The sequence below is a fragment of the Archocentrus centrarchus genome, chromosome 2 (assembly GCF_007364275.1).
Source record: "Archocentrus centrarchus isolate MPI-CPG fArcCen1 chromosome 2, fArcCen1, whole genome shotgun sequence".
In the NCBI taxonomy this organism is placed as follows: domain Eukaryota; kingdom Metazoa; phylum Chordata; class Actinopteri; order Cichliformes; family Cichlidae; genus Archocentrus; species Archocentrus centrarchus.
The window spans coordinates 10581267-10595500 of record NC_044347.1 but is presented as its reverse complement, the minus strand read 5'-3'; the positions used below and the strand labels follow the sequence as shown (position 1 = coordinate 10595500).

General features: G+C 41.6%; 1 protein-coding gene across 1 annotated transcript in view; it reads right to left on the bottom strand.

Moving 5' to 3' along the window:
* Positions 1 to 14029, bottom strand: part of LOC115794826 (plakophilin-4-like) — a 75992-nt gene extending 61963 nt beyond the window's left edge. Inside the window, exons 1-2 of the mRNA XM_030750489.1 lie at positions 13925 to 14029; positions 12949 to 13134 (exon numbers count right to left, since the gene is read on the bottom strand). Of these exons, the coding sequence (XP_030606349.1) occupies positions 12949 to 13074 (126 nt within the window). The 5' untranslated portion in view covers positions 13075 to 13134; positions 13925 to 14029. The remainder of the gene's footprint in view (positions 1 to 12948; positions 13135 to 13924) is intronic.
* Positions 14030 to 14234: the final 205 nt, after the last annotated feature.

Sequence of the window (14234 nt, the reverse complement as noted above, 5' to 3'; positions counted from 1 at the left end):
GCCAAGATTAAACTAAGAGAATCTCTATTTATTTCCTAACAGTGAAAGATGGGCTTGTTTTTTTTGTTTTTTTTATTTTGTAACAGGATAAAACTGACTCACTGTTTACTGATCTCCTTGACAGTGCTAAAACCACTGAGAGCCTACCATCACAGGTTCACACTGTGCTGAGTTTGGGCTTTGAATATTTTATTTTCACAAGAGCTGTACAGCTTTATTATTCATGTGTGAATTTATCAAGTCCAGAGATAAACGACGCTGGATTTTTTTTGAGGGCCAGTACTGATTTGTAGATAACAAAAGATTCTCGCATTGATTCATTGACTCATAGTTTACACCAGGAGGAGTCTGAGGATTTTACAGTGTTTTCACAGAGAGCTCGACTGATAGCTGAGTTTTAGAGGTGATCATGATATGAGATATGGATGCAATACACACAGACCAGTGTTATTTCTTCACTGTGAAAAACTAAGTCCTACACCCCATGATTCAGTAGCTCGTAGAACCACCTTTAGCAGCAATAACTTGAAATCATCATTTTCTGTATGACTTTATCAGTTTCTCACATCATTGTTGGAGAATTTTGGCCCACTCTTCTTTATGGTGTTGTTTCAGTTCATTCATTTTTGCACAGTTCGTCCCACCAACACATTTCAATCAGGTTGCAGATTTGCTGCTGTGCTTGGGATCATTGTCCTGTTTCATGACCCAGTTTCAGCCCAGCTTTAGATGTCAGACAGATGGCCTCAAGTTTGACTCTAGAACACTCTGGTATACAGAAGAGTTCATGACCAGATCGTGTGGGTACAAAACAAGCCCAAATCATCACCCCTCCACCACCGTGCTGACAGCAGGTATTAGGTGATTATGCTGATATGCTGATATGTGGTTTTGTGCATGATGCCCAAACATCTCCACTTTGGTCTCATCTGTCCAAAGGACATCGTTCCAGGAGTCTTGTGGTTTGTTCTTCTTAGAGAGAAGAGGCTTGCTCTTGGCAGCTCTTCCAAACGAGCCAAACTGTTGAGTATTTTTCTAATTGTGCTGTCATGAACTTTAACATGCTAACCGAGGCCTGTAGAGCATGAGCTGTAGCTCTTGGGGGTTTTTTGTGCTTTCTCTGAGCATTACACAGTCTGACCCTGGGGTGGATTTGCTGGGATGCCCATTCCCAGGAAGATTGTGGCCTTATGTGAACGCACACCTGAATGCTCCAGACCAACAAACTGCCAAAGCTTCTGCTTTTATAGAGGTGCTCGCACTCGCTGATGATCAGTGAATCAAGTGCATTTGATTAGCAGCACCTGGCTACTGTTTTAAAGAAAAAGGGAAATGCTACGGTTATTTTAAGTTGGGATTGAAAACTTTTTTATCTTTGGATTTTATAAACATCACAGTCAATTAGTTGTAGGCCACATCCTGGTTAGCTGTGATGCTGCTCTGCTACATGCTGCAGGTTGCAGGAAATAACTAGTGCTCAAATATTTCAAGGGGAAGGGCACCCAGACCCCAAATGCTTAGAAGCCCATGCTTCTAAGCATTATCATATCATAAATAAAGGATCAAATGTTGCTGAATGTATCTGAGAGTTGCAGCAGAAGGTGATTCTGGTAAACATGAATTATCCAGTTGATTTATCCTGGTTCCTGATTTCTGTTTTATTGCTTCATTAATGTGGCACAACTATTTGCCTTTGAAGTAAAAAAATCATTGCGGATCAAAGCTACTGCAGCTTCAGTGTCAACGCAAACAAGTTCAAGCTCTTATAAGCGCAGCACTTTGGCTTATTAGAAACGTATATTATGGCAGCTCTGCAAACTCTTCAGATCTGATATCAGGAGGCCTGTTTCACTGTCGATGCAAATGGGAGCTACAGACGTCTCATCTTTCATGTTGGAGCAACTCTGCTGCAGGCTGTTGTCTCAACATCTGATCAGTCTCACCATGTTTGCAGAAGAAGTGACAAAATTAAGCTGCGCACCCACACGGGGTCGATTTTGGGTTTAAAGTTGCCACTTCTGCAACTCTGGTATTTTCCTGCTCAAATCTATCACCCTCCTACCTTTAATGGACTAAATGTGAGCAAAGTGGAAAGGCATCAGGGCCTTAACACAATGGAAGGCAATAACTGATGTGCTCCATTTAGCACGTCTAATTTGACATTTCTGTGGAGGAACTGCAGGCGGTAGATTTGATGCTTCAGCAGCACTGCTGCCTGCATGCCAACGCTGAGAAGAGTGAAGCAAGTTGATTATATTTTCTGGTCGCAGCCTGTTCAACAGTCTGAGACGAGCTACATGATAAACGTTTGCTCTCCAGCAGCATCGAGGTTTAGACTGCAGCCATCCTCTATGTTGCAGGGTGATTTTTTTTTTAAGACTTTGTAGCTGCTAATCATCCATTTCTCACATCAACACGCACCCTCTAATCAGAGAAATCAAGAAGTGGCATTGAGTCTGTTTGTCTCACCTCTTCCATTAAGTCCTCATATCTAAATAGCCTCATATTCACTGCCTCCCCTGGTGAAACCTTTCTGCTCCTATGGGTGGTAAAACATTGGCCTAAATTGCAGAATAATTTAAACTTTTCCTCAGCTCACATGAACATTTCACAAAGGGCTCATATTAGCCATAAAAAATAATCCTTTTTATGGTTCAGGTGACTACCGCTGTCAAGTTTAGTATGTAAAAGGTGTTGGTGGTAGATAAAATGAAAAATGTAGCCTCTAGTGTCATAGACAGACAATATTTTTACCCATTTTCTGACCTTCTCCCCAATGCCATGCTCAAAGACTTCAGTGTTGCTTATTCTGTGGCAATTGTTGCTCCAGTGTCACTCAGCAAACCAACGTGTCAGGTTTACCTTTGAATAATGAAAATCTTGTGGCTTTAAAGGATGAGCAAATAAGTCCCGGCTGCAACTGAACCAGGAATGCTGTGTTCTTAAAGTATAATACAAAGCCGCTCGTAAACAAGGACCTGTGAAAGTGCGCTTATTTCCAGGTTTCCTGAGTCATAACAGACTAACAGACGGCAATTTACAGCGAGGCTGACACACTCTCCACAAGATGTTCAACCAATTGAAGTCTTACTTCTTTAGCTGTAAAATTGGGTTGACTTTTCCAGGATTTGACTGAAAAACTGGAGATGCATTTCAATCACTTAGACGAGCATAATTTACGTCACGCAGACCAGGGTTATAATAGTTTTGGATTTTACATTATAGTTTAGTTTTAGTTAGTTTTTACTTTTTTTTCTCTAATTCAGTTAGTTTTAATTAGTTTTCAGAGTGGTTTTGCTCGTTTTTATTAGTTTTTATTTTTGGTTTCATGCTTAGTTTTAGTTAGTTTCAGTTAGTTTCAGTATTAGTTTTAGTATTTTCATACCTAATCAGGTGCAAGATTCAAGGCGCAAAAGTGACTATTGTGTAATGAAAACTTGACAAAAGATACAGTTTAAAGAAATATATTCAACAACCAGCTGTTCACAAGACATGCTAAATGTGTGTAATATTAAGGACACACATGAGCATCAACAGGGAGAAACAAAGAAAAACATGAATTCCCAAACTCAATAAATTCTACAATAAACTCCACAATAAACTTCAGCATCAGTGCAGCAGATTAATAACGCCTACATGTGGTGTTAAACAAAAACAAACTCTTTGAAGGAGTCAAAGCTCAAATCCATCTGCATCCTGATGTTCTCACCACCTGAAGCTGCTTCTGTTTTGGAGCTAGCTTGGTTAGATGCTCGCTAATTAAACCTGCAGGGTCTTTGCGGCCTCTGTACACAACCTACAGAAGTTGCCGACCTCATGTCCGCATTTATGCTTGTGTAGCTGGATTGTGTGTGTTATTACCTTGTGGTCGTGTGCAGGTGTTTGTACTCAAAGAACCTCCATACGGGACTCTGCCGCTTTCTCGGCAGACCGCAGCAATTACTTTGCGGACCAGCGCGGTGAGCGCACGCACATGCGCACTCACACAGTTGTCCTGTGGCGCTCCCAGCTTAAACTCCGAGAGCGGAAACAATGATTTCATATCAATCCACAAGGCTTAAAATGAAAGTCAGTTTATCGATAATTTCAGTTAGTTTTAGTTAGTTTTGTAAACTCACAATTCAGTTTTAATTAGTTATCGTTTTTTCCTTTTAATTATAGTTTTTATTTATTTCAGTTAACGACAATGTTTTTTCAATTTCAGTTTTCGTTATTTCGTTCGTTTTCGTTAACTATAATAACCCTGACGCAGACACATCAGAGCTAGATGCTCTTATTTCATGAGAAAACAGTCAAAGTCATGAAGAAGATGAAACTAAAAGAAAAGAAATCATGGAGTTTTTTTTCCAAAGTTTTCTCCAGAAAGTCTCATCTTTTCGAGCTGTTGCAGCACCCTAACCCTATTAGAGAATCTCTGAGCTTCTGCACTGATATATCGCTGAAACTGTACGATCATGTCTTCAACTGTGCCATGGGGCCTGTGCAAGCTTGCAAAAATCCAGAGGTGCACCAGTGGCTGAAACAACACTAAAGTGTGGATTACACCAGCGCATGTGACATCACATTAAATAATGATACAGTGAGGTCTTTAGAACGATGGAGGATGGAGCTGCAGGACCCAGCAGTGGACTGAGAGGAGTTCAATTTCTACAGTCAGTTGTTTTTTGTTTATTTAATAGGGAAAAAAAGAGAAGGCTGTACTCATATATATTGATTAGTGGGTAATTATGCCTTCCAACAAACTGATACAGTCTCATAAACTTAAAATGAATCCATTAAAAATACATAGGAGTGGGCGCTGGTTTGTGGAAGCCACCGTGTTGCCCCACCATCTTGAATACAGTGACTGAAATGGACAATCGTGTTTCGTGTATGTGGCTAAAGACCAGCCACATATGTAGTACACCAAAGGAGGAGGCGAACATGGCGTTCATGTGTGTTGGAGGTAAATTTTAATTTGTGTCTACACCTTCAGACTCAAGATAGAATAATGTTTTATATTTTATCATCTGAGAAGGGTCCTTTTCACTAAAGAAGCCAAAACCAAAGGAAAGAGACAGTGCGACTGGCATTTGGATATAACTTCATCCTCTTCCTCCTCTCCTCATGCCTCGTCTCCTGAACAGAAGTCAAAGGTCTAACACACAAAAATGTGCATGAACATGCTCATTTATTCCCAATATTGTTGCAATTCCTGATTTTCAGAAGGTTAGACACGCGACCCTCATTTCTCCGGACAGCTAACAATGAGCTGGCTAAACAACAACAGCTGGTTATAAGCTAACATGCTAGCTAATGTTAGGCTTGAGTATTTTAAAAATCACACTTTCCCTGTGAGAAACAGTTTGATTATATCCTCACATCATATGAGAGTTTATTCCCTAAGTGTCAGAGTCCAAGAATTTTAGATCCACTTCAAAGACAGTTTCACTAACAGAGGCTAACAGAGGCTAACAGTGGCAAAAACAGCAGCAATTACCCACAGAAAAGTTCAGGATATCCTCAACAACTCGCCTCAGGATCGCTGTCATAGAACAGAAGTGAGCTTCACTGACTCATCAACTCCTCCTCCAGAATAAATAAAGGTGGACGCTTCTCTCCCGTTGACAGCTGAGGTAAACAGTTGACTGACAGATAGCATTAAAAAAACACGGGGCAGATCCAGGAGTCATTTTGCTATCTGGGTACACTTGTTACAGATGAACGTGGCCAGAGTTTTTGAGGTGAGGTTTAGGAAAAGAATACAATTTAAGTTAAAATACACCTGCTCAAAACTACATTATGGAAGGCAAATTTCCCACGATACCTGTTATATTGATTGGTTTTGTGTTTCTAGATTCTCTCGTCTCTGTTACCAAGTTTAGTGTTTATCTTTGAAGGTTTGTCTCATCATGCCTCTTCCTGCTTTTGTTTCTTTCCTTCCTGTGTGACTGTCCTACCCTGTCCTCATTAGTTTCACCTGTGTTTGACTGTCTCCACCTGCTCCTTTTTTTTGCCTTTTTAGATCCACAGTGTTCATACAGTCTTGTGTCTCCTTTTGCCTTTGTCAGATCGTGAAGTTGTTCCCTGGGAATCTACATCTCATTCTTCATGCTTCTTTTGCATATTCACGTTTCCCTTTTCTCCTGGACTTGGTGTGCCTTTGGATTCTTGGATAAACCAAAAAAAAAGTTTTCAGTTAATTTTTCCCACCCACCGTCTTGCATTTGGGTCTAAAAACCTGGTAAATTTCTCCATTTTCTTGCCTACCATTGGCGACCACTCCTACAAGAGAGAAGAAAACATATGGAGACGTTCATTTCAGATGTTGAAGGACTTCTTTTGAGGTCAGTCCAACTATTTTGCACATTGAAAAGTTACACTAAAGATATCCTGCGTGTAAAAATGGGTCTTTTTATCACTACATAATCTTTCCACGTTCATAATAAGTTTCCAAATAATCCTAGGACTCATGCCTCCAAGTCTCTAAATACCTTTTATCAATGTCAAACAGTGTACTGGAGCTGTTGCACACTTGATTCACATGAAAGCCTCTTATTTTTGTTTCTATCCTGTATTCAGACTCAACAGCTGTGCTGATGCTGCAAACCTGTGCACGCCTACATTTTAAAACACAGAAATCTGATCGGGAATCAATAAAGAACTGAACCTTTAAATAGATAGATAACGACAGTGGCATGAATATGATCCCATCAATATCCATCTTTACTCCTCACAAGGTTATAAGCTGCTTTAACACATTGTCTCACAATGTGACCTCAAGAATATGTAATCAATCTGACAAAGAATAAAAGCCTCCGACTTCCCACCAGTCAATCAGAGCTGAGAAAGTCCAGCTGCCCTTCATTAAACCCTTCTGGATACAGATCAGGTGCTAACAGCAGTCCTATTGGGTTCTATTTCATCACCTCACTGGTGCCTGCAGGAATATACCCACAACAATGCCTGCTAACAAGGTGTGCAGCGCAGTAACTACCTGGAGTCACCTTTGGTAGACTTTTTAAACATCTGAGCAGCTGGGATGCCGGATTTAGATGTGGGGAAAGCCAAAAAAGAAAGAAAACAGAAAGAAAATGCTAAACTTAATGTTACAAAGCAGATGCTTTACAGTCCAAGCCACCATTTCTAACTGTATTTGTAAAAAGGAAGGTGAAAAGCTTAAAACGAACTCAGACAACACACAAAATGTACCTGAAAAAAAAAAGCATAAAAAAAAACAACAACAAAAAAAACACAGTGTGTCATAATTTAGCAGTGTCAGTATGAAACAGAATCCATCAGGCAGTACACAAAGATTTAAAACTACAGCAGCACGTCAGCTCATCGAGAACATGGTGGAGAGAGAAAAAGATTGTATACATGATTATATCAGAAAAACTGTGAGACACTGTCTGGCTTGTTTGAGTCAGCAGACCTCCTGTCGGGGCTGCGCTTCAATGAAGCTGCAACATTACCACAAAAAAAAATGTCCAATGATTCATCGTGATGAGGATGAAACCCTCCAACATCTGCTGTTGGAGTGCTATAGAAGCACTCAAATAAGACAGAAAATGGGTTTTAACACTGAATCCAATGTAAAAAAAAAAAAAAATTGTAACATGTACTGTTTCTTTGCCATAAAATCTTTAATAAAGGCATTAAAATAAAAATAAATTCAGGTACTGTAAGTAACCTGAGGAGTGAACTACAGATGGACAAAGACGCAAAAACTGCTCAGGTTCTGATTCAAATGGCTAACTTAGTAGTGTTGTGCAGGTACAAGGCTGAAAATAGTGTTAGGTTTATCTTGCAATGACTGAGGCAACTGATGTGATGAGAGGCAAGTATTCATGTTCATTTAGTTGGTAAATGTCAAATGAAATAGCGTTCCTCCACCTACAGGTTGTTTGATGCTTTGCTGCTGAACTGAACGATCCTCAGAGAGTTTATGGTGGTATTAAAAGCAAATCCTTACTTTGGCAAAAGTGTTCTTCTAATCTTAACTTCCCCAAATGTCCTTTTTACACCTATAGTTTGTTTATTCTGGTCCAAATCAATTGATGAGTTTGTAAATTTGTAGCTTTTTGTCATGGTTTGGTTTCTTCTCACACACAGAAAAATCCAAGTGAACGCCAAACGAACCAAAAAGGAGCGTTACCGTAGATCCTTCCTCCCAGCAGCTGTAAGACTTTATAACCATCACTGCTCCCAACAAAAACCACAATAGCCTACAAAAATGCGTCATTAAAAACCACATGAGAATGTTCAGCCTGCTGATTGGCCGGATGTTTCTGTGGCGGGAGCAACAAAATTAAACACAGGAAGAACCTGTTGTGGGCTGGACTACTGGAGAACATGGAGAACATACATTCATTTCACTGCTAGTTGCTAGCCCATACTGACCTTTGCATATCTATGGTACCCTGTCCCAGAATGCTAGTTTAGCTCAAACTTTCAACGTATATCTGGTAGTTGGTTTGGATCAAGATCGGACATAAACAAACTGCTTTTGAGTTTGTTTGGAACCAGGTCGAGACCACCTCCGCCAAAGGGTCTTAGTGCGGTTGTTTTGGTCCGCATCCAAGTGCCATTGTTGTGTTCACATCTGTACAAACAAACCACACCAAGGGGGAAAATGAACCAGAGTTTGATTTAAACACAGCAGGTGTGAAAACACCATTAGAATGGGCGCAAACAGTTGATTCCCGAGCTAAAAATGTGAGACAGATTTTAGCCCTCACTGAGCAGTTTTCTCATTCTCACACCAGCTCGTGGTTGATCTGACTTTAATTCAACTGACTGCAGCTCCATCTTTCCATATAGCAATGCTGGTGTGAAGATGGTTAAATCACACTGTTCTAACTGTAATAATCTAAGATCGTTCAGGTGAGGGGTGAACAGGAAACACATCAGAATAATGGACTTTATTTTTGGTTCATGACCCAATCATGATCAAGAAATCAGACCCCTAGCATCTCAGCCAGGTGAAATGGTCATGAAAAAGCTATTTGTTCATGTTCAAGGACATGAATTGTCAAGTTTGTTTTTCCTGACAACACCACATTGAAACTGATTTATTTGGAAGGTAGGTTTTGTGTATGCAGCATGTATCCTCTCCACAGTCTTTGGTGGGGCTACATCACACACAACCAAAAAAACAGAGCTTTCAAAAGGCCCAGCAGTTCTATTTTAACCCCAACAATGATTGCTTTTAAAACCTAAATGAGTAGTTTTTTTATTGCCTAAACCTAACCAAATTTCCATCCATCCATCCATCTTCTGCTAATTTTCCATGTCTGGGTTGCAGGGGCAGCAGCCTAAACTTCAAACCTTCGTCTCCCCAACCACCTCATCCAGCTCATCTGGGGGGCATTCCCAAGCAAGCCAAGAGATACAATCACTTCAGTCTGTCCTGGGTCTGCTCTGCAGGACATGCCTGGAACACCTCACCTAGGAGGCTCCTAGGAGGCAACCTAATCAAATGCCTGAACCACCTCAACTGGCTCCTTTCGATGTGGAGGAGTAGGAGCTCCACTCTGAGCTCCTCTAAGGGCGAGCCCAGCCCAGAGTTGTGAACTAGGTTCCATCTTAACCTTGAAAATTGAGCTGCCAGAAAAAGAGGAAGACCACAGAGGAGGTTCATGGAGGACAAGCAGAGGGTTGGTGCGACTGAAGAAGAAGACGATGCTGAGTGAGTGAGATGGTGGCAGATGATCTGCTGTGGCGGCCCCTAAAGGGAAAAGCCAAAAGAAGAACAACTATCTTGTGATCTCCAGTGTGAGCGGCAAAACCAACTGCTCCAGCCTGTAAATGTGTAAATTTCACCTGCTAAAAATGGAAAATATATATTTCATGAACATGGACATGAATGAGCAGATCTTAGAGCAGAAAAAAATAAATAAATAACTGGAAAATTTGCGTCCACAAAGAAGAATCAATGGAGTCGTGACACTTCACAAACTGCTGTGAGACTGTTGTGTTGAGTATTGATCTCAGACTGACTCTTCATCAAACTTTTCAATTGCAACCTTAACTTTTCATCACGCAGAGAGCTGCTGTCGACATTAATCAAAAACAACACACACGGCATCTGCACTGCTACAAGATGCATACGCAATATGAAGCAGAGCTTTTTAAGGGACCGAGTATGATCGAGGGGTGGCAAAGCTGGTCCTGCTGTGTTCAACGAAAACCAAAAGCATCTGGAAACAGCCTTTTCCCTAACTTCACACCAGCCGAGATTTAGGCACAATCTGCAGCGACACAGAAACAGCAGATTAAAAGTGAGAGCTGATTCTCTTTTCTTGGACATCATAAGCCTTTAAATAGCAGCGTGCCTCATTCAGCGTCACACACTCGGGGACTAAGTTGAGAACATGGCCACAGTCCAGGAATAATTAAGAGCAGGAGAACAGACAGCCTCCCGTGTCGGCGAGACAGAAATGACCACAAAAATAACAGCAGGGAAAAGAGACAGACGGAGGCTGCGATCACATGTGTCTATGTGTGGTAACGCTCTCCCTGATCTCATGTTTGTTCAGCCAGTGTCAACAGAAAAAAAAAAAGTCTGAGGTCAGCTCACAGCAGCATTCAACCCCTCAGCTGAAATATCCGAGTGTTTCTGAGACCTTAATTAACTTTTACAGCATCTAACCAGCGATAACTTCAGTCACATTTAGCTGCACAGCAATCGAAATTTTGATGACAAGGTGGAAAAACAGCGAAACGCTGCAGTGGAATATACGAGAAATGACAGAAGACAAAACTGCACCTGAAATGTGTGGAAAGCAAGCAAAGAAAACAGGTATTAAAATACACTTTCATAACACTGCTGTCAGTTCATATAAAGCCCTGTTTACACGGGATAAATATCACCAGGTGACCTCAAGTGATCTGTAATAACTGCAGCAGTTGTCTTTGCTCTTAATCTTGTGCAAATCTGCCACGTCAATAATCTTCATAATAAAAAAAAATAAAAAATCAACAAAAGCAGAAGTAACACATTTATCCCTGTGTAAGTAAATCTTTTTTAAATATGTTTTTTCCATCCTTTTAGTGGTAGAGCATCACAGAAGACCGGCAGTGGAAATTATTAATGAGAGTTTTAATACAATTCTGGGCACAAATTCGTGAGGCTCAGCATGGAGACCCATTACATTTCGGTCTCATCTGCAGATAATCCTCTGGATTTGCTCAGTAAATTTGGGTGAATCACAGACTTCATTTATCCTGTGAGAAAGGGCGGGACTAGAGGGACAGCTAGCAGTGGAGAGTCTCGTCCTGAAATCTGACTGTCCTCCCAAAATGACCACGAAAGGATGTAGGTAGGCAAAATAAATACAAAGGCAGGTAAGACTACCTTAAAGAGACATAAAATCACCATAAAGGGAAGCTAAATTAAAACAAAGACAAGAGAAAGACAAACACAATGACTAAAACGTGTACTAAATGAACACAAATGGAGTTACAGTGACCCCAGAAAACACAAAGCAACCACAAAGGGAAGCTAAATCAACACTGAGAGAATACAAACAACCTCAAAGACATAAAACATGACTGGAAAATGAAGACAAAGGGAAGCAAAATGACCCAGAGAAACACAAAACGACCACAAAGGATAGTAAAAGGGTACATAGCGATCCACAAAGGAATGCAAAAAGATCCAGAGAGACACAAAACAACCACAAAGGAAAGTCAAATGAAGACAAAGGGATGAGAAAATAATCCCAAAGAGATACAAAATTACTGTAAGCAGATGCAAAATGATCATAAAGAGAATCAAAATGACCCCAGAGACACAAAACAAATACAAAAGGACAGAAAACGGCCTCAAAGAGAAGCAAAATGTCTACAAAATACACAAAAGAGACCTCAAAGGGAGGGAAAATAAGCTCAAAAAGCAGCAAAATGACCTCAACAGGATGCAAAGTTACCTCAAAGAGGTATGAAACCACCTTTAAGGTATGCAAAATGAGAAACTAAATATCCAAATGACCACAATGGGATGCAAAATGGCCACAAAGAGAAGTCAATACCAAAACCAATAAATAAGAGGTACTAAACACCCCCAGAGCAAATACAGGTGCAAACAGACCACTGAGCAGCACAAAACAACTTTAAAATGTGAAAAAAGTAACACAAAAGGACAAAAATGAGTGCAAAGAAAAACAAATTAAGTCCAAGACACTTCTGTCTCTTGGACCATCAAAACAAACACAAGGACAGATAAAAAGTTGAGAAACAGTTTTAAAACCCCAAAGACACAAATTTACAACAATGGGATGCAAAATGGTTCCAGGGTGCACAAAATGACCACAAAACAACCGCAAAGGGTTAAAAACAATTCAGGTGAGACAGAAAAAAAAAATCAACAAATGAACAGGAAATTAGTTCACTCAAAACAAACAAAATGGGATGCAAAATAACCACAAGGAGGCAGGAAATATCCACAATGAGACAAAATGACTCTAAAGGGAGGGAAAAAACCCCCCAGTGATGCAAAATTCCCCAAAATTCACAAAAAACATCAAAATGGGATGCAAAATGGCCACAAGACACAAAATAAGTACTACTTGACTCCAAAACAGGATGCAAAAAACAACCACAAAACATACACAATGCACACAAAGTAATGCAGAATGACCCCTAAGAGACACAAAATGACCACAAATACAGCCTCAGACAGACATAAAATCAATACAGAGAAACATCAACAGTGGGATCTTCCTAAATGAGTGTTTCTGAGATATTCAGACACGTCTAATCTGAAGAAACAGCCAAAGAAGATAAGCTGTGAGCTCCATCAAAGAACACAGAGACTGCACGTGTGAATGCAGCCTGAGAACTGGCAGTGTAAAGACAAAGTCAGACACTGATGAGTTAATAGAGAGTGAAAGGCGTGGGAATAATGTGGGAAAATGAAGAGCACACACGAACAAGGGTGTGACTGCAGCATCTTCTGCCGCCTACCTGCTCCTTGACAGAAGCCAGGAGGTTGGTAGTGGTGGTGCCGCTGGAGTCCGAAGGGTGGCTGTGACCGCTCGGCCCCTCTCTGGCCACCACGGGCCCTTCCCCTTCTGTGTCGCCCTCCTCCATCGCCTCCACCTGCCCACTGTAGTCCAGAGCCGGCTGGCTGCTGAGGCGCCCTCTTTGACCCTGCAGAAAGACTACAAGCCGGTCAGGATGTGGACAAAGAGGAGGCACAACCAGCAGAAAATCACTGTCACATCCCCCAGGGGGGCACTGAGTGTGTCAGAGTGTGAGTTTACAGGGAGCACCTTGTGCTTCACCCTCTATAATAAACCTGCTGGGACTCACAGTGGTTTTTATAAACCTTCCTAATATCCCTGCAGAGACCCATAGTGATTTTATAGTGACCTTATGCTATCACTACAACACCCCTATGGAGGCTCACAGCGTGGTTTTTATGCACCTACAGTATCAGTCTCTATAGGGATTCATAATGAGGCTCACTGATGAGATTACAGTGCTTTCCCTTATATATGCTTTAATCTCCTGTGGAATTGTGAGGCTTTTCAGCGGGGATTTAACCCTTCTGTGGCGAATGTGATTGCAGATGTCTCCACAAATTACAGTTGCAATAGTGTAAAGGTTATGCATAGCATGTGCAGGTGTGCATGCACGCTGCACGGGAGGCATTTATCAGCCTGTCACGTTCAGGATTTTTTCTTTTCTTTTCTGAGCGATAAGCGAGGAGCCTTGATCATATCTACACATCAGCCTGACTGTCAGACATCAATCACACATCCACCATCCGGGCAGCCAAGGACGAGGTCACACCGACTCACCGGACCGGAGACCGGGGAGCCAGGATGCACTCAATCCGAGCTTGCCTCTCTTGTTTCGGACACGCGGAGCTGCGCTGACTGCCCGCCTGGCAGACGGGCAGGCAGGCAAGCGGCTGCGGCTGTCAGTGAGGACTCACCGGCCAGATGTTGCTGTTAGACGCAGGCCACAGCTGGCTCGATCCGTCCTCTTACACATCCATCCTCCTCCTGCGGACGGCCGTGACAGCTACTACATTTCCCACGCGCCGACGTCACAAATAAACAAACAGTCCCGTGCACGTCCTCGCGCTCCTCCTGCAATTATGTTTTTTGTTGTTGTTGCTGTTTTTTTTACCCTCACCTCTTCTTTCTTCTAATTTTTTTTTCTTTTTTTTCACCTGGTGTGGGGTTTCGGTGCACTCATCCACCCCTGGCGTCCGCGCGGTAACGAACCACCCACCCACCAAT